The sequence below is a fragment of the Bubalus kerabau genome, chromosome 4, assembly GCF_029407905.1.
Source record: "Bubalus kerabau isolate K-KA32 ecotype Philippines breed swamp buffalo chromosome 4, PCC_UOA_SB_1v2, whole genome shotgun sequence".
Classification (NCBI taxonomy): Eukaryota; Metazoa; Chordata; class Mammalia; order Artiodactyla; family Bovidae; genus Bubalus; species Bubalus kerabau.
In genome coordinates this window covers 95,584,676-95,606,578 of record NC_073627.1, presented here as the reverse complement: position 1 = coordinate 95,606,578, position 21,903 = coordinate 95,584,676, and the positions used below count along the sequence as shown (strand labels likewise).

At 33.8% G+C, this 21,903-nt stretch overlaps 1 protein-coding gene across 20 annotated transcripts in view; it reads right to left on the bottom strand.

Annotated features, from left to right (window-relative positions):
• NFIB (nuclear factor I B) overlaps positions 1–21,903 on the bottom strand; it is a 517,914-nt gene that overhangs the window by 42,997 nt on the left and 453,014 nt on the right. For 11 of the 20 annotated variants that reach the window (XM_055578048.1, XM_055578042.1, XM_055578040.1 and 8 more), the window contains 2 exons: positions 21,759–21,841; positions 11,520–11,608 (listed from right to left, as the gene is read on the bottom strand). The exons of 2 other annotated variants lie outside the window; for them this stretch is intronic. In XM_055578048.1, coding sequence (XP_055434023.1) covers positions 11,520–11,608; positions 21,759–21,841 — 172 coding nt within the window. The remainder of the gene's footprint in view (positions 1–11,519; positions 11,609–21,758; positions 21,842–21,903) is intronic. 7 more of the 20 variants (XM_055578043.1, XM_055578046.1, XM_055578049.1 and 4 more) reach the window with 2 other exon arrangements.

Below are 21,903 nucleotides of genomic sequence, written 5' to 3'. Positions count from 1 at the left end.
CCACACACATCTTCAACAAGTATTTCTGCACTTTGCATCACTGATTGGGAAGAGTGTTACATGACACATTATTAAATATTTTTCCTCTACTGTCCTTCCACTGTACTTAGTTATATAGTACTACAATAGCTCTACCTCGTATCATAATTATCTGTACCTATGATTATCTTACTGACTGAAAGGTAAGATCTGTAAAGAAAATGACCTTATCAATCCTCATTACTGGCCATAGCTGATGCTAATCATTTCTTAACAAATAAATGACAAAAATGGATCTCCTTATTTTTTAACCTAAAGCATGAAGCATGTATGAAAAACAAAAAGACTAGCTCAAATGGATAATCCTTGACAGTAAAAGACAATGTCAACAACAAGTGAATCACTTTGCAAAATTAATGAGTCCCAAATTAAATGGGCTCTAGGAAGTCATTTAGAAACTACATACTTTAGGAAAATAAAGTGTATTTTAATGCTTGAAAATAGATGTGGCTCTTAAATGGAGAAGTTTACCAATTAATGGCAGAAAAGATAAAAATTCAGGGTTTAATTTGCAATAGCTTTCTTACTCAGTTCTTTAGAAAAAAGACATGTATTGTTACCTTTGGAAAATCCTCAATAAAAATAAATAGATGCTAGTGACTAAAAGGACTCTTGCTGCAGAATATCTAACAAATTCAATTTAGATGTTTATTTAAACCTTTCAAACCTCCCATCCTACGTTATGACCATGTCAAAATTGCAGTGTGTGATATATTTGTCAATACTGTTTATGAGTCTTTGGGGAGAAATAAATCTCAGACATTAACACTGTGCAGACCCCATATATGAGTTTATAAGCCTCTTATTGCCAATTTGGAGGTTAAACTCAGAATTATAAGCACAGATATTTTTTAGAACTTCTTGGTAGTACCATTGAAAAAAATCTGGTAAAACTAATTCAAAGATTATAATAAAGGAAAATGTTTAATCAAACAAAATAACCTAGATCATTTAATTTCAAAAAACAATGCCTCAAATTGTACAGTATTTTGGGTAAAAAGGTAACAGTGCTTTTTAAATATCAACTCTCTCTACATAAGTCAATGCCGATAATCACCAGAATGTATAAAATAAACACACTTTCATATTTATGTACATAAACCAACTAGTTATATGTAAAATGCTTACTGATTTTAATTCCTAATAGAATGAAAATTATATGGAATTTAATTTTCAATCCAATAATCTGTGTCTCTATTAAGAGATAAGAATATAATTGAAAGATTTCAAAATATTCAAAGTCAAATTAAGCTTTTCAGCAGTATATCTTCAAGCACGCACATACTTGGACTTCATTAAATTTTCCATTGCCAAATCACCTTTTTTTTTAAAAGGCAAACAGATGATGAGCATGACTGAAAGCACATCTTTAAAATATATATATACCTGCCATATTAGTAAAAGAAAAAAAAATAATACAAGCACTTCTTGCAAAAATCAGGCACCAAAAAAAAAAAAAGGCCCCAAAGATTTTGACAATACCATAACATACAGCAGAATTCATGCTAATGACTCCTACTCTATATATGCTCTCAGTATGTATTGAGATATTTCGTTAAAAATGAATTAAAAGTTAAATAAAAATTCTTAAAAAAAATTCAATACATCTGACCTCACGGATAATATTTTCATATGATTCTGGTTAAATATACGATGTGGTTGGTCCCCAGAAGGAAGAAGCAAACAAACAAATTACATTAATGGTAAGTGATGGTATGGCTTCATTTTATTCTGATCAGACTATCTCGGAAGCATTTTGTTTCCTCCCTGTATCACTCTTCAAGAGAAACAAACTGTATGGCATTACTTCGGTGAAAAAATACACCAAATTATGTCATTTGAAAACAGGTAAAGGGAGACAGGCAAGACATGATAGTTGAGTTGAAAAGAAATATAGGTATCTTCCATGTGGTTCCAGTAGACAGAAGTAGCATAGAGGGAGAAACCTCCAGAAGATAATCATTTTGATGGCCTTCTATAAATAAGATATCATCTTGGGTGTTTCACACATCCTATGTCACTTAATCTTCTCAGTGAATTATCGACATTGCCATCATTATCCCCTTTTCACAGATGAGAAAGTTGAGGCTTAAACTCACCCAAAGTTACCCACCAACATCTCAGATGTGAATTAGTTCTATCTGATTGCCATGGCCATTTAACTATTACATTGCTTCCCTGGGAAGTTAGACATTAACCAAACATTCAAAAGAACTTTTGAACACAGTTTTCTAAAGGCAAAACGTATTCGCTTCAAGAGACAGTGAATTTACCATGCTCCACACTGCTGGATTATAACCTGGCTAGCTTTGCAGCAGACTTGTGCACAGAACATGTGGTTGGTCTAGGTGATCAAACAGCTCTGAAATTTGATATATCTATCTCCTTTGAAAACAAATCTAGTTGAAGTTCTATTAGAGTGACCTTATGGTGAGGATTAAGGAGGAAGAAGATACCCACTTCTTTTTAAAAATGATACACTTTTTATATATTTAAAATCCAGGACAAACTGGATAAAATTGTTAGTCTTTGCATCCAGAAGGAGTAAAGACACAAAGAATTAAAGTGAGAAAACTCCTTTGGGCAAGTCAAAAGTAGATGGTTGTGCTTTTTAAAAGTTATGCATTCTGTGACTGTGTATTCTAGGCCAAAAACGATTAGGTTCTTAGCTTTTAACTTGGTAACAACCCAAGAACCATGGGGTACAAAAAAAAAAAAAAACACATATGGAATCATAAGTTGAGTAAAGAACCAAAGACATAGGCTTCCTTCAATTATTCAAATTGAAGAACGGCAAATTTCAATACACATCTGATAATGAGCTAGGCAACCCACGTGTCAAACATGTTATAAAATGTCAAAGTATCCAGTGTTCTAATACTTTTGAGGGGACTAATCATATCGCCCATTCAGATTTTGCATACTGATTTAATCCTAAGACTACCACATCTGCTTTAGAGATTGTACTCTTTCAAGAAGCTTAAAAAATATATTACAGGAATGAAGCACCGAGAACTGTATATACTCACACAGACCTAAACTGTACCAGTAGCCACATTACTTATAGATAGCAATAAAAATAAGCAATGGCCCAGAAAGCATGAGATAGTAAGTAAAATAAATACTTTCATTTAAAAGCAAGATTTGCCCTTAGTTCCACTGTTCCTGTTTCAAATACCCCCAAGAAGGAAAGTTTATTATTTCTTTGGCTAAACGTTCCTAATTTTGTTTCCATAACATCAACACATAAGTATTAGTATCTCTCCCCAAATGCACAATAAACACTTTTCCTATTAACAGCTAAAATCTGCTGGAAAAACCAATCTAGAGCAGTATAATTAAGTATCAAGTCAGAAACCATGCTGTCCTGGACGTGTGCATTTGGACTGGCAGCTTATTTCGATATAATAGAAATGCTACAGACTATGTCTTGTGCAAAAAATGCCCACTTAGACCAGGGGAAGGAATATAGGAGTGGTATTTAAGTACCCATATACTTACAAATTATTAAATTATTACATAAAAATAATGTATCTAAGAATTCATTCATGTATTAGAGCAAAGAAAGCAGTATTTATTAAATATACCAGTTGCTAGCATTTACAGAGTGTGTCCTATTTGCCAGGCATTGATCTATGTGCTAGAGCTAATTTAAAGTTTTCAAATCTCATTATACATCTATAAGAAAAGTATGATTATTATTCTAATTTTACAGATGAGGAAACTGAAGCTGGAAAATTGTGTCTTGCCCAACTCCTGCTGTTTGGTTGTAGAAGCCAGAATTTGAAAGCTAGCAGTGCGGTCCTACATTCTTCCCTATTACACTTCACCTCATGTCCCTCTTTTGTGAAACATATTATTTATATTACTAAGCAAGAATTCATAATTTCCCTGAATTACACAAGAGATTTCTATGAATTAAGGTCCATATCATTTAGGCACAATGGAATTCCCTAAAAAGTATAACTCTTCAACACAAAAAAAGTGAATTTTATTTATCTAATTCAAGATGCTTTTCATCTGAGGACAACACTTGCATTTGTTGATGTATATACAGATGGTGCTGCATGTCTGTAAACTGCTTGCTTGCATTCTACTTCTGATGCAGCTAAAACCAGAAGTGAAACATACAAAGTGCTTTACACAAGTCTTGGGTTTCTTCGATTTATTTCCCCACTTTTTAAGGATCATTATTACCATTGGAATGATCCTATTTGCATGCAAGATGATTTCTAATGATTGTTACTATTTGTAATAATCTGTATTGGAAAGCTCCCTGGCTGGCTCTTACCTGAACTGCAAAGTACTCTTGTGGGCTCTCTGGGAAACACCAAATATCATAAACTGCAGGTGGCTCATGGAATTATTCTAACTGCAAGCAATAGCACTTCACAGTAATGAAAGAGAAATGTATTTGTTTCTTAACTAAGTAGGTAAATAGCTTGCTTTATTGCTACTCTTTGGGGACCAACGATTTTGGAAAATAACATATCAAATCGGTAGGCCATCAAAGCTCATTAATTTATATTCAGTTGTTTAAGATGTGTTTTGTTATCATGGCATACTGGATGACATGTTAAATTTACCATGTGTGAGTACTAGCATTTTCTAAGTGAAATAATGGTATATGCCAGTGAAATATGTTATTTAACGAACAGCACAGGGCACGAAGAGTCCTTATGTATGCGGCCACTGCAGCTAAAGGTCTAATGTGCTCATTCTAATGTCTGTACTGTTAGTAAACAGCTCTTACAAAATCCTAGACCTTTCAACAAGGTAATCAATATACTTGAGAGTAATAAAAACTTATTTCATTAAAATGTTTAGCCATAAGTAAGAAAAACACTCTTCCCCTAAACTGGCCAAATTTAAAAAACAAAACTATGTTAGATACTTTTCGTGTTTTAGAACTGAAATTGGTAGAGAATCATTATTGTAAATAAATTACAGTATACAGATGCACATGTATATAACAATTTATGTAGCTGTGGGAGGTTTCAGCCAATTAAAAATATAGAATTATCAGGCTCAAAGTAGTGATTTGATCTCCTCCCATAGAGAATCCTGCGTGTGGATTTCCCTCCTCTTTCTCTAGTCTGTATTCCTCTCTGTCCCCGGCTCCTTTTCAGGGCTATTGTTACAAGTGCTACAGCCCCCTTATTAGCATATGTGAGTCTTCAACAGCAGACAAAATTCTCTACAGAAATAGTGCCTCCAAATAGTGTCTTTCACTAGAGAAAATCACCCTAGGCATACTAAATTAAATAGAAATGTAAGTTTTACACAAAAGCAAAATGTGATCCTTTCCCAGATGCTTTTCGTTTAAAAGCAAAAATCAGTGTTATTTGCACCATTTCACCTCTAAAAGAGAATCTTTTTTTTTTTTGGTATCAGAATTCTGAAGCATAAAATTACAAACAATTAAGGAATTGAACATGTTTCTATGTAATGTCTGCTACTCTGTTCACATGTACAAAAAAACCTTCTGTCATAAAACAAAAATTAACAAAGGAGAGAATAACTGTAAATTTCTAAAATTTCTGAATATTCAAAATTTGTCTTCTTCAATGTCTTGAATTTTTGCCTTTTTCTCCTTTTGTAGTTTCTTATTACATTTATTATCCTGTTTACTCAATTCATACACTTTGTCATCTAAGTAAATATGACTAAAAACACACTGTATACCTCCTAATAACACTAGCAAACATGAGAATGAAAAAGGGAAGTTATTAAAGGGTGCATTGGCCAGTGACAGAGCCTAATTTCTTGGGGAATTAATATATATGTAAATACGGCACTTTCCATTAAACATCTTGAAATAAAGTAGGTGTTTAATGTACTTCTTTCATCGCAAAGGGTTAATCAGCAAGGTTGACATTTGGGAATTTTCTGCATCATGCTCCTCCCTCTCCCCTAGTGCAGCCAAAAATCATCTGACAGGAAACGTAAGATTAAGTTTGTCCTACCTAAGCGAACAAAGAGTGCTCTGAACAGGCCACTCGTTTACTGCAGAGCGGGAACTTTTCTAATCCTGCTGGAATCTGCAGTGCTGCTCAGAAAATATCGTGGAAAAAGTTGTTTTCTTTCCTCTGACATCTTGTCTCTGGTCATCCCATTTCAGTCACACTGCAGATCCTGCTGCTTCTCCCATGAAGGTTAACGTAAAGCTCCAAACATAATCATGTGGAAAATGGACATTATTGATTCCTACGGTCCATTGTTCCCCTATCCTAAGTCCCTGAAGTTCAAGTTCAATCTGGAATTACATCATGTCTGGTTTCTCCTGGTTACCAGACGGCTTGAGACGTGACCACAGCTACAGAAAAAACAAACAGCCTTCTTCACGCTTCGGCTCCCCTATCGATTCAAACGTAAACTTTTTTTCTTTCTCTCAAGTATGCTTCAAGTATGGAGCATGGTTAATTTAGAGATTAAGTTCCAAATTAGATTATCTAATGGCATCTTAATGGATTGCTGACCCATTTCCTGTGGGATGGCAGCATGCAAGTCTGGCTGGAATACAATTAATTTCTTAGGAAGTCTTCTGAAGAGTTTCCTAGATAAAAAGGAAACGTTGTGTTGTGCAAATCTTTCTTTACAAATGGAGAAAGTTAGGCAAAACTGCAACAAATCCCCAATGTATTTTTCAACAGCCAGATTACAGATAACTGCGTGTGTATAAACACCAGATCAAGATTATTTTTAAGAATGCTCACACTTTAATTTTGGGGTTCCTAACAGGTACAAATAATTTTCATGAAAACGGAGTAGTAATTCTTTTAAATAGAATATCCAAATACAAAGAGCAACACTAGTTAGCAGCTCTAGCTCCCAAACAACGGTCATGTGCGATTTTGGCTTTTGCAAATTCCCCTCCTTGAACCGGATTCTCCCATTCAGCCACCTCCTTATCAGCATTTCTATCATAGTCCCAGAGTGGTGCTAGGGACCCAGAATGGTGTGTAAAAAGTTGAACATTTTGAATACACGTTAGAGCTGACAGCTGAAAAGGAAATTCAGCACTCTGAGAATAAAGCTCCCCCCAGGAACTCCAGGAACAACCCAGCTGTTGTACTGTAGTTATGTGTCAAGATAACAAACTGAAAGCAGGAAATGCTAAGCTGGTGAATTTGTAGGGATGGTCTACGGCTGATGTGGAAATACAAGTTAACTCTTAACATTACCTAAAGCCAGGACAGGGGTTTGGGGGAGAATGGATACATGTATATGTATCCTTAAGTCCCCTCACTGTTTACCTGAAACTCTTCACAACATTGTTAATCAGCTATATCCCAATACACCAAAATGTTTTTGGCGTTAAAGCCAGTACACACACCACCAGCATCATACACATGTCATATGTCTGTACATGACACATGTGTATACACACATGCACGCACATATCCATGCATACATGTGCATGTACATACACACCATTCATGCATACATGTTATATGCATATGTATATTTTACATACAAACATAATTTGCAACACAGTAGTGAAAATTATTTTGTTTAAATATTCATTCTTAGGTCATTGAGGACATATTTTACAATGAAATGTTTAAAGGATGAAGCAATGAAAATGATACAAGTTTGAGGAGAGGGTTTTGCAAATAGACTTAAATGTATGAAATGAACGCTATTATTCCTTCCTTTTTGCCCTCCTTCTCCTGACCAATCACATCCAAATAATCTTTACTGGCTGCTAAATTTCTCCTGGGAAATCAAGCAACTCTCTAGAATTGCGGTAATAAACGACAATTTCTTACAAAAACATGTGTAAAGTCACTACAGAATGAAGTATTCAACTCATAGAAAGGAACTGCTAACACGTGTAACATGGAAAATAGCTGATAAAAGTCTCTTCGGTGCCATTCAATTATGGCATCAGCAGAAACACAAAAATCCCTCCAATTATTTCAGTAAAATCTTCATTTATTCATTATTTCAGAGGCTGAGCAAATGGTTTGTGTAAACATATCCTTCAGTAACACGCACATGTTTATTTTAGCCATCTGAAGGCTGCTGCTATGTTTATAGAAGCCATCAGACACATACAGCCACTCACTTGTGGCTTTGCCTTCTCTTGAAAGAGGTGAAGGGGGAAAAGAGGGACTGAAACAATAAATCCAGTTTCTCTTTTGCATAAAGTACTCCCTCCAATGTTTTAAAATAACTTTTGTTTATATTATTCTTGGATTGTCCTGTGGCTTTCTTGTTCATTCAAATATATTGCTCTTTCATATTTGATAGTACAAGCTATGTTCTGGCTATAGCTTCAAGAAAGCAAGCCAGTTAGGGAGTTAACTGCTGTATTTGTTTATACCCACATAACTCACAGATGTAACAGTGTAATTTGTCCACATCAGAGGACAAAGCATAGACACAACAGTACTCTCATGAACAGCATAAGCAACTCATCACCTATTACCCTGCTAAGAGCTGAGCCCCTCTGGACTCATGCAGAAGTGAGCACTCTGCCAAGGGATTTCACTCTGGGTTAACTGCAGTACCTGACCTTTGAGTTAGGGGGGGAAAAAAATCACATTTTCAAGATGCAAGCAACACACACACACACACACACACACACAGCTCTCAAAATTCTAAGGTCAAAACAACAAAACACCTTCAGGGTTGCAACTTAATAAGTCTGTGAAAACTTTCCAAAGGAGTCAGCTTCAGTTCTGAAGGGAATGTTTATATACTGGGATTGGGGGATGCATGGAGAGAGAAGAGGATGGAGGAAATCTTCCAGCTTTGATTTATGCTCACATAGCTCCCTGGGCACTTACATTTTCAGTCTCGAGGAAGAAATTGCCTTTGACATAGAAACACCTCTACAGAAGGACAGGCACATGGACGGGCACAAGGAGGTGACCATGGACAGTGATTATACCAAGAAGATAATGGCAGCAAACAGCAATCAAAATAAAACCAAACACTTTCTTTGCCTTGTCCTCTGCTACTGCAAAGTCTCCAGGGATCCACAACAAAAATAACCTGGTATTTTCTTTCTTCCATTAGGACAGAGGCAAATGATTTAATTTATTCAGATCCTTCGAAAGTTGTAGGAATGGCCTGAAGATTTTAGATGTCTGTTATCTACTTTAAAAGTAACAGAGTTACAGACATTTCTGATTTTTTTTGATAACATTTTTCAGAAAAAAAAACAAACTATTATGCTTCATAAATAACTGCAAGACACATATTATAAACCATGCAAAAATTATGCATATGTTGTGCCACAGACATGGCCTATTTGTATGATAAAATACAGACTCTACTTGTGCCTATTTTGGATAAGTATAATAAAGTAAAGCAAGCTGCTGTCTCCTTTGAGTTCATTTATTCTGAACTGTAGGATACTTATTTTAAGAATGGTGAGGGTGTGTATCAGTCATGTAGTGTCTGGGACTGCCCACCACAGAGTTTCAATAAATACCTGTTGAATGTATGAACGTTTCGCCTGCTATAATCAATTATGTGTCCCCTGAATCATGATAAAAAGGGAAGAAACAAACCAACTATCCTTGTCAAGCTTTTTGAAGCATTAAGGCCATTCTACATATCATTATCTACTAATCCCCAAAAATTATTTTGGAGAGAAAAAATAAAATCTTAAATGACTTGGTTTTTTTCCTGAGTGATTATGACCTGAAGCTGATGACCACACCAACTTTTCACCAAGAAGGTGATGTGTAAGATGAATAAAGCTCTCTTAAGAAATGAGTTTGGTCATCATACTAATTCACTCCAGTACCTGTGTTCTGCGGTGATTCATTGTCCACTCACCTTTTCTTTTTGGGAACATCAGTTTTTGAGTTGAAACATTACTAGGACCCAGGTGCAGTTACATTTTAAGTCTCCAGCAATTTATACCCTCATTTCACTTTAATGTACTTTAGCAATACTACCCAGTTTTAGATAAGTAAATGTCAGTCAGTAACCCACAGATTTGGAAACTCACACAGCTACATCCACATTAAAAAAAACACAGGCACTTGCCATCTAACTTGCAACTTTTTCTAAATACAGTAAGGATTATATGTAGAAATGGGCCATTTAGCCAACCAACAGAACATGGAATGTAAGGATAAATAAAATTATATCCAAACACTGTGTTACCAAGTCAAATCAACTTTTAAAATACTAACAAAGACTATTTAAATAAATAAATAGTTTATCTTCTTTCACTGAGTGCATCTTTTCTTTCTAAGTATACATTGTATTTTTTTCCAAATGGACGAATAATATAAGCTTCATGGAAAAAAAATCAAAAAGGTAAAAATGTATACATTTTAAAGTAGATGTTAAGCTAGTTTCTAAAAAGAGGAAAAGTCATATGACATTCATTTCAGACAGTGAATTAAAAAAAGTCAACAAGCTTTTAAAACAGAATCTAACTAATTTTCTTAATTTTTACCTGAGTAAAAAGTAGAAATTTTATTAATTTCATTCTTTGAAACTCTACTCTTTTTTTCCTATCAAGCATATGAAGATGCTTTTACAACCAATACTAGAGAATGTACTTTTAACATAGGGATGCTCAGTAAAGAGAAGATGACAACCAGAGAGGAGATGGAAAATTATATTGGCTCTACTTTTGTTGAACTCCTTATGGGATTACCTCAGTCTTCTATAAATTTTTATCTCATTACATATGATTATATCATGAATTTTAATCATTTAATTTGTCAATTTAACACAATTTGTTCTTTACTGAAATAATTCATAAGAAGTTGAATTAGCACGACCTACTTTCTAAAACCAATAAATGAGACACTATCAAAACTACTTTCAAAAATGAAATTTTAGAGTGATCTTCTCAGCCAACCACATCAATTCTCAGTGATTCACATCAAGGTACAAACAGAAGTTAAATTTTTTTAAAACCAAATTCCTTCTCTAGCTGTTGATTCCAACAATCCCCACCTCCCCCCACACCCACACCGAAATTCAAGAGTGTTGCTAATAAAGTTAAATTGACTAATCTGAACATTATTTTATCTTTCCTCCTTTGAGAAGGGAGTAAATGAGTCTAAAATGACTTAAAGTTAACAGTAAAGAAAAAGAGCTGAAATGAGAAAAATCTATAATGGGAAAAGCCAATATTTTACCCTCAGATAGCTGAAAAGTCTTCCCTAAAACTATGATTTCAATTTTCAGGTCCTAAATCTAAGTGTCAAATAACCTCCTCCCCCTCCCCACCCCACCCTCACCAATATTATAAACTGTTGACAACATCTGACAGTGCTCAGAAATTCCAATCATTAATTACTATTTGCTCTAGTCTCCTATTAATTTGAAGTTATATCTCAATAAGAAATAAGGAGGAAGAGGGTAGGGAAAGAGGAATGGTATAGCTAAAACAACTAAAATTTTAATATATACTTTCCATAAAGCTAGTTAGAAACAAACACTGTAGCTCATGTAATTTTTAGGTGTAAGTGTAGGGTTGGAAATAATTAAAATGTTACCTTTGCCAAGTAATTCCCAATGTATCCTCACTGGTACTGGGGTATAAATGCCTGCCGTTTTGATTCATGGTCCAGTCACAAATCCTCAGCTGTCAATTGAAACCTAGCAGTCAGATATGGATCGAGCAGTACTACAGTTTTTAGTATTTAAATGAACACATGCAAACTAGTACTGTACATGGCATTAACCTTATTTTCCCAAGAGGCAACTTAAAAAAAAAAAAAAAAAGGCAAAGAAAACCTTACTCTGAAAAGCAAAATTCCTAGAATATATTTCAGAAAAAGCTATTGCAATATGCTTCTCTATTAATTAAAGCATACAAGAGAAATAAGTGCTTAGAACATAACAATTAGACATTAATTAGATTACAAAATGAGCTGAAATAAAAGCAAACGTTAATGTTCAATAGAGAGAGATATATCTTAGAAAAAAATTTTTAAGCTTTTAAAAATATATAACATACCAAATCATCTGCACTGAGTAAAATAATCAATAACTTTAAGCATGCAGTTTGCAAAACACAGAAGACATGCAGTTTAGAGGAGAAAGGCCCCACTTTATAAACATTTCCCCTAAGTTATGTTTAGAAGCATCAAGGGATTCAGTTTTAGATATTTACTAATTTTACTCAAACTGGCAATTTTTTTTTTCCATAAAGAGTTGATACTTTATTTAGTTTCTACTTTATTTTAAACTCAGAGTAATGGCATTGGAAATCCTTTACCACATTTGAATAGAGTGATGAATGCACTGAATACTAGCTGAAACAAATTCTTCCCAGCTCTCCAAATCATCAGCTCTGCCCTTCAGAGGTTGTTCCAGTAACCCTATCCAGCTCTGTTTGGTTAACAGCTGCCCTACAGTGCTAGCAGATTTATTGAAAAGATATATTGCTTATTTTTATGCTTAAGAAAGTAAACTTATCTGGCTTTGGGGGGAACAAAAACACTGGAAAATCATGGTTTTTAATCTGTAGATAGCTATGCTGTAAATTAACTGAATCTCGCACTGAAAAGAGGACTTATTCACAGCAATCCACTAAACCTGGCATGCTGCTTTCCAGTAAGAATTTCTAGAAGATGATGATTGGAGCCAAAGTCCCTTTAAACTTATGATAAGTTACTTTAATCCTTTCTGATAACAGTATGGCAAAAAAAAAAAAAAAAAAATGGCTATTAAGAACCTTTCCCTTTAAGACTAGTTTCTACATACTATAATAGTGATTCTACAGTTTGAGAATGTTTGGTTTTGCTTATTTTTCTACAGCTCTCTGATGCTCAAAAATACCATCTAAAATTCCCCAAACATGCATTTTAATTATACCGAGACTTCAGGTAAAAGTAATTATATACATTAAAGAACTTTAATTAATCACATAAATAATTAGTTAAAAAGCTGAAATAGTTCACTTAATGTAGACAGTTAAAAGATATGTAAAATTTGCTTAGGATACATTTCATAAATAAGCCATAAATCAGGAAAGAAATTAAATTATAATGAAAAATATTCTTAAAATGGATCTTAATGCTTGCATAAAGGAGAAAATGTTTACTTGATTCATTTTAAATCAAACAGAACAAAATTTTATGATGTTTTAAAAGTTCTCAACATGGAACATTTAATCAGAAATGCAATGTAATTAGGCAATTTGAAAAAATTTTTTTTTCAGTAAGAGTCACTTGCCTCCTTCAAAGTGCATTCTTTTCAAGCAATACTAGGAAAACAATCTAAAAACAGTTGAAGGTGTTTGGCTTTGTATAACAATTATCTTAAGGACCACTCATAGATTCTGCTGCTGCTGCTGCTAGGTCACTTCAGTTGTGTCCGACTCTGTGCGACTCCAAAGACGGCAGCCCACGAGGCTCCCCTGCCCTGGGATTCTCCAGGCAAGAACACTGGAGTGGGGTGCCATTTCCTTCTCCAATGCATGAAAGTGAAAAGTGAAAGTGAAGTCCCTCAGTCGTGTCCGACTCTTCTCGACTCCATGGACTGCAGCCTACCAGGCTCCTCCGTCCATGGGATTTTCCAGGCAAGAGTACTGGAGTGGGGTGCCATCGCCTTCTCCACTCATAGATTCTGCTCTAGTCCTAATTTTGAGTCGGTTAGATATTCTGAAGAACGGAGGGGTATATTTAGAATTACATAATTCTGCTAATAATTAATTTCAGGTTAGTTTCTATGAGCCTCTCAGATTACACTGGAAAAATTTTCAGAAAGAGAAGCTAGCTTCACCAAGCCAAGTGAACCTAAGCATCTCTCACTGGTGGGCTTGTTCTCAGACAACTGGGAACACTACTGTCTCCTTGGAAGAATGCACATGTAAATCAGTTTTTTTGATGTTCATGTTGCTAGTTTTTTGCTTGTTTCTGTTTATTATTCCTACAAAATGTCCACTAGGCTATCTTTGGCCACCTGTTTAACACTTAAAATCAACAGAGTCTTAGATGTTTCTTTCCCAGCAGTAGCCTCAAAGGAATTAAAACTCATTACAGCTCTTCACTCTCAACCATAGTTAAGGTACATGAGAACAAAATATCTTCTTCCAAACAGACAATTATGCTTAAATAAACAAAAAACAACCACTGAACATATTTAATAATAACCTAAATGCCAAAGAAATGGGTAGGATATTAGTGTTGACTTCCCTTCAGTTACTGAAAATATAAAATACAATTTAAATTTATTTAGCTATTTAGATTGTGGGCTGGCATTATCAACATTTCCAAAAATTTCTGAGGAGAAGTATTTATACCTGTTTATATGTTATAATCTACTTAAGCCAGGTAACTTAATGAAGAGCCTTTCTCTTCATTTTTTTCTTTTATTAACTTCCTTTTGCATAAAGCATCCTTCAATTAATACTTAATAAACTTCATGATTGAACAAAATAATTAAAATAGAAACTGCATATTCACTGAAAATTTCCATGACACTAATTCCTAACAAAATCAGTTTCTAAGAATCTTATTTGAATATGATAATTCTGACTCAGCAAATTTTGAACAGATTCTCAGCTGATGAAAAGTCAATATTAAGTGTATTTAAGCTTCTTTTTAGAACAAGTTAAATATTGTTGGTATTAGTAAGATTCAGAATTCCTAGCCAAAATGGATTTTATATTAGGCTTTAAATGTTTAAAATGATAGGTAATAATCTTATTTGAATTTAGGGTGGTGAATCCTCAATTTCTGTCCTGTGAGAGAGTTGCTGTTGTGTAATTTAGCTATTGATTACTTTTTAATTAAATTAAAATTTTTAATTTTAAGTGGTACATAAATATATGCCTTTCATTAACGTAAATTTTTTCTGTAAGGTTTCAATAATACCCTAGTGATTTTTCCAATAATTTTCCCTCAAAAAATAGGAGGATACTTCCCCCCCACCCCCTGCCCCTGATAGTAACCAAATTTAAAGCAGCAGGAGCAAAGTAGTTTAGAAATTTAGTTGAAGTTGTAGGTTTGTAGCAACTCTTATATTTGTAACAATATAGACCCTTTGACAGATTTGACTGCATGCATATGCATTCTTACATAAATACACAGATAAAATTTAAATTATTTAATTTATATGTACCCACAAACATGAAATTAAATTGTGTAGAAAATTAAGGAAAATTTTATATTAAAACAATTATGCCCAGATTTCTAAAAGAAAACAGAAGGTAAGGTAAAGAAGTTAATATTCTCCTTTAAAAAAGCTATGACTGAAGAGATGGGGCTGAAGAAGTCCAAACAACTTAAAAAGAAGGCAAGGTAAAGTTTCACTGCAGATGTTCTTAGGATGACATTCCCTAAAGGCTCTGGAATGAGAACCTCATTCTAAGTCTAACTCAAATCAGTTTCAGAAAAATAAGGATGGAGACCATCTAGCTTCCTTCAGAAAAATCCGCCTAAGGGGAAACACCTAAGATGTGGATCTTGTCCTAGCCTACAGAGCACTCAGATATTCATGTAGGTAGAATCAACATTGCCTGTGATTTCAGAATAAGAGTCTGTTTATTCGCATGAAGGCGCTCCATTGTTATTAACAGGGGCTTTTGTAAATGCCTCGCAATTAGCTTTGGAAACAAAAGAAAGAAGGTAAGAAAATGTTCTACTTTGCTGGACTCAGCAAATAGGCCCATGTACTAACAGTCCCTTATGATGACAAAAGCTCTCAGTTGAACCAGTAAACCATTAAACTGTAAACAGAATAATCAACACAGGCAAATTTATCTTTTCACTTTTTATTTTCCAACCTTACAGGGACCCTCAAGACAGAATCTTGAAAGGTGTATTTTATGTTTTTTTAGGTTTCTTCATTTTTCCGGATAGCCCCGGAAAAAGAAAAAGAAATAGATTTTTGGTGTGTGGAGGTGCTTTTGGGGTGGGGTGCTTAAAAATATTAATCCTTGAAGATTCATACTTTCCACTTTCCACCCTTTCTAAACTCTTAGATTGATTTTTATTGTATTAATTATCTCCCAGAGAGTAGATAAAATGACTCTGAAGGAAAAGGGTATAGTCTTAGTGAACAAGCAAAATGGTCAAGATAAAATTATGATATAGATGGAACTTATAAACATATAAAAATGAAAAAGATATTCCAGGTCATCCTGGTACCTTAAAGTCACATCTAATATTACTTTCTGAAGCTTGTGCTTCTTGAATATTTAATAAACATGGTAGAGTTAAGTTAAATGGGTATGCCTAGTTCATGAGCTAAATAAACACTACTGATAAATTGTAAGAACTAGAAAATGAAAAGTTTTTTTTATTTTTAAATGGAGGCTACTTTCACCTGTAAAATTTAAGGTTTCAAGGGAACTTGGAGATCCTATAGTTCAACCTCTTCATTTTCTCTTTCCAAGATAAGAACACAGGACAGAAGGTTTCAAGGCTTGTCCAAGCCTAGACATGTCCTGCCATGTCAACACTAAAACCACACCTCCTGACTCCTAATCCCTTTCCCACCCACCATACCAGTTTGCTTGTCATTGTTCTTTTCCTACCCTATTTTTCATGTACAGCTCAAAAATTTTTAAGGCTAAAATGTCTATAATTATAAATCTTTATGATTTCCTATTTCCCCCTGATTCTACTTAAAGGTTCTAAAGTTAAAATTTTCAGAAAAGACAATTTTCCCTTTGTGATTGTGTTGACTGAAATTTAAGATTACAGTAAACATAATTTTATTTTTATGCTATCTAGAATAATTTATCTGGATATTAACATTTCATAACCAGTACGTGAATGAATCAATGAATGATAAAAGCAGACTTTGGAAGGTTTCTTTCTTTTTTTTTTTTCTTTAATTTAAGAACTAGCCAAAAAGCTAAACATTTGCATAGTCATTATTTTGAGTGAAACTTCCTCTAAATGTGTTTCCTTTCCAGCTAGCATATGTGAAAAGTGACCTCTTATCCATTTACATACCTACCCAGAAGTCATGTGATAGGGTTTTACGTCAAGCTGTCAATTATGATAACAGACACAATAAGAACAGCCCAAGTGTTGATAGCCTGCTTCCTGACTTTATTGAAAAGTCTGTTGATAGTCCACTCGTGGCCTTTCAATTGCTTGCCTTTAATAAAAGACTACCTTGCCAGAAGTTTTCATATACCTAGCTTTGGCTATGCCATTTGTCAGGACAAATATTATAAAGAGATTTCAATGAATATCTTAGATAAATAAAAAAAACACTACAGAGGCATTGTCTTTAAAAGGCCATAAGATAGAACAGAAATTTTCAGCGTAACAAGAAGTCCTTTCAAATTCTAGTTTCACAATTAGATCAAGAAAAGTGTTGAAAATATTTTGATAGAAACTAGCCCAGTGATTGAAACTGAAATAAGAGCATCATACAGCCATGCAAGAGATGTAACGTGCGGAAGGAGGGCACCAAAAAAAATCCATGCAACTGAGAAGTAATGCAAGGACTTGAGCTGATTAGGCCACTGACTCATTAATAAGTAGCATTATTAATAAGCTCTAGTAATAAGTAGCATATATAATCAGGAGATTATAATTTTGAGATATGAAAATAAGCCTTGTATCCTATAAACTAGAGCTCACTTGACTTTGTTGTTTCAGGGAAGGTAAAAGTGACCTTCCATTTGCTCCATCTCAAATCCATATCAAAGGTTATTTTGTACTCTAGTAGCTGGTTCCAATAGTAAACCTTTATTTCCAAACAAGAAGCTTCTTAGCTACAAACTTTTATTTCTAACCTGCAATAAGGGTTTTTTAAATATGTTGTATTGATGTATGATAGTAAGGATTTAAACTTTTATAATTACCTCACACTCGAGTATAACAGTAACCACCAATTAACTGATTCTTTTACATTACCAAACTTTCCAGGATAACAAAGAAAAAAGACCTGCAATATAGCAAGCTCATTATGAGGCTGATCAGATTAGAAAGCAGTGCTAATTCAAGGAAGCAGTCTCATACTCACTGTTTATACTAAAATTGTTAGTCTAGATTTATACAAAAATACAATAATTTCTGTATTTTCTAAGCAATACCCAACACTCTGCTATATAATTACCATTTTCCTAGGGAGATGAAACTTGGGAAATGTAGTTTCTTCATTGCCTATCATAATGAATGTGCACAGTGTATTTAGGAAGTATAAGGCAGAAAGGAAACACCACATTTTACGAAACTTCTATGAAGTTAAGCCAGAGAAGAGGTCCCTGACACTTCTGAAAAGGTAAAAAGATAGTTTTCAGCAAAGACTAAAGAGTTCAGTTTGCCAGAGACCCATGAGTTCTTCAAGCCATGATACCATCTTCCAACAGAAAAGTTAAAGAAAAATGAAGTTCCAATTGAAGTTCTGATTTTAAGATTTCCCCCATGCCAATAGTGAATGCATTAAATAAGTCAATCCATCCCAAAGAGAGTCTGGTTCCAGACCTTGAACAACACTCAAGATTGAGTTAAGAGAGAGAGGAAAATTTCAAAGTTCTGATCAGCCTGCATGAGCTAATGATTATAACTAACTAGAGGGCTGTTTTTAATTGAAAATACTCAATTGGTTTAAAGAAATATTTTTGAAATACTCTTTATGACTGTGTGATTTTATTTTTCAGATTCAAATGAGATAACACATTTATAATAGTAGTGAAATTTCTATGTCAGAAGAAACTACTATTTCAAGGCAGTTAGCAACCACTATTGATCAGTAATAATCATCATAAAAAGGAGCACAGAGATGTATAATTACTAATAACAACTGCATGTTTACCAAGCTAATGGTTATAAAAGCATATGCTTTTAGTATTCAGATCTGCCAAAATGAACATATTACTCTTACCAGTGGAGTACAGGGTTAATTTTAATATTTTCATTCAATTTAAGAAGCCAGTGTATGTTAGAAATAACTTCACTGAAAGCTCTGCGTTAGTGTCTTGTGTGGAAAGATTATTTAAAAGATAGTCAAAATTATTCAACAATTTTAAATTTATTGTTAGCTCTAATTTATATAGGCTATATTAAAGTTCTTTTCTAAAAAAAAAAAATAGCACTCGACAATGCACATCAATACTTTTCATAACCTAAAAGGATAAATCTTTATAAAACAGTCGCCAATAAACCGAAGAATGTACCTGGTGACAATATTTATTCTTAAGGGGTCATGTATATTAAAAGCTAAGGGGTATGTTTAAAAGAACTCTCTCAGACTAAAACCATTGCCTTTCTAATTTTGAATTTCTCCTAGCTAATATAAAATGATTGATTACCTTTATTTCATGTACCCCTTGATTTTTCTTTTCATTCATCACTGGGTACTTTAAACCGAATGCATTTAAAACCTGCTGCTAGAAGAGTGGTCTCTTTTAAATCTTTGGAGAGTAATGAAAGGACACAGTAAATCAATCTCATTTCTGCTGTAGGAAAGAGTAACCTTTACTCTGCTGAAGTCATTCAAACCATTTCTGTCCCTCTGTTCCTAGACAGTAAACATGAAATTTCATCTCTAGGATTCTTTTAAAATTTGAAAGGATTAAACTAAATGAAATCCTTTAACTAGAGCCTTAGTTTAGTAATATACATGTACAGTAAGATATGCATATGTATTCATTTTCTGCTTGTCTTAAATTGTAGCTTATTATGAATTAGCATATCACACTCTTTCAGTTCAAAAAAGTAGCACCAATTCTTTCATTATACAAAGGACAAATTATCTGTTTGTATGGTATTTAAGTTGAACACTGTGTTTTTCATTATGAAACATATAATTTTTCTTCTAAAGATCAACACACATTATATATTCTATAAATATATATCGCACTTGACCAATCAAATCATATTTATATTGTAAGAGGTCTTCACTTGACATTGTCTACTTAAATAACAAGTGCTGGCCTTTGATGAAAAAAGTTTGTAGTTCTGGAACTCATATATATATATTTCAATCTATGTGCTCAGAACTCTATCTACATTCACTAATATTCTCCTGATGCTTATAAAATTATCTTGATTTATCCTCGGACATGTGAAAGGAGAAGTAACTTTTATATAATCAATCGTTGTGATCATAATTACAAGAGGCTCTAATGATAGTCACAGGTGATAAATTAAAAAATTAAAGCTGCCTTAGGCTAGGACAGGAGGATGGGACGATTTCTTCTAAATACATGAAAGTGGTTATCATGTTCTAAATGTGTTTGGGGCTAAAGGTTTAAATAATAGAGGCATGATTCTATGAATTAAAAGTTAACTGAAAACTAGAGATGTGTCATAAAGAATACAAATCCCATGATAAGAATATCTCTGAAAATATGTGGAATGATTTGTAAGAGAATAAGTTTCTAAACCTATAAATCCTGCATAGTTTTTTAAAAAACACAAGGAACATATACATTTTTCAAACAGAACCGTATTCTAGTAATTATAGCACATTTCATATTATAGCAATTTTAGAGGTGAAAAAAAGCAACATTTCAGAAAATTATGTTGAAAAGCCAATAGCTGGCAAAACCACTAATTATTATTTGGTATTTTCATAACTGTGTACAGATGTTTTTAGTTAGTTCTCACTCTTTTGTTTTGTTTTGCTTTTTTTAAACCTGGCAAAACGTCAAGTATCTTGAATAAGCTATCATCTTATGATTTTCTCTGAACTCTGCATGTGGTGACCTTTAATATAAGCAGTCTGCCACCTTCGCCTGCAACTGGGCAGGATTTGAAAATTCCACGCGAGGCACAGATATGCATGATTAAACTAGGTGGACAGCTCTAGAACAAAAGAAGCTGACATGAGTACCTGTACAGGCTTGTTACATCTGTAAAAATTCAGATGCACATACAATGTATATTATAAATTAAGAGTAAACTCTTTCTGATTCATTATAGACTATTTTTCTGTATGTAATATTTTGCACACTGCTAATTTCAAACTGCTCTGCTATCAAAACTTGAGAGCAGCAAACATATGCATCATAAAATACATTTAAATTTGGAAGTGTTTAGAATTATTTCTGTCATCCTATAACTGGAATCATGGGATGTTTTTATTTGTATGGTCCATGCTTTTGACTATGGCTAATTTGTTTATAAGCTACCATTAATCCTGGCTGTATATTTTCACAGTTTGGATAAACACTTCATTTGCATTAAATTTACAGCATTAATGAGATGTGAAATTTAAAATGCTACTTGAAACATAAATGATGTATGAAAGCAGAACCAAAAAAAAGTGTTTTATCACATCTGAAATCAGTAAACTAATTTAAACCTATTAAAATAGGAAGGATGCGCTGCCTGAGATTTCAGCTTCATAATTCATCTTCTTGAACCAAAAAAAACAAAACGAGGAGTAGAACAACTAGAAACATGTAAGTGTTCAAAAACAGGAAAATAAAACACAAACTGTGAATTGTGTTGTATTTCTTCTACTCTAATGGCCTTTTAAATAGTTGGCAATTTTCATCTTGGAAAGCTATAGGCTGCTGGTAAGTTCTCATTAGCCAATAAGACTGAGAAAAATATTCTAGCTGAAACAACTGTTTTCATGGATGTTATGGATATATGCTACAGAGAGGGAAAAGGTCTTGAGCCAATTTGAGAAACCCTGCTTAGGGAGACAAGAAACAAAAGATAAATGAGAAAATAGTTTAGAAAATGAAATGATCAGTTTCTTTCTCAGAAGTCCCGTGAGCCCCATTCTGAGTCCAGATCTGAGAGACAGCATGGAGAAAGCACCAATGCGAAAGCGTGGCTACCCCGTCACACCTGGTGAAACTTGCCCACCTGTTGCTGATGTAGGAAGGATGGGTCTCTTGGGCTTAGTCCCACATATCGATTGGCTTGAGATGTGCCTGAGGCTGTGTAGGCTGATTAAGGAAGAACAAAAACAAAGATAAAAATTGTGAACTATCAAATGAACACCTTGTCC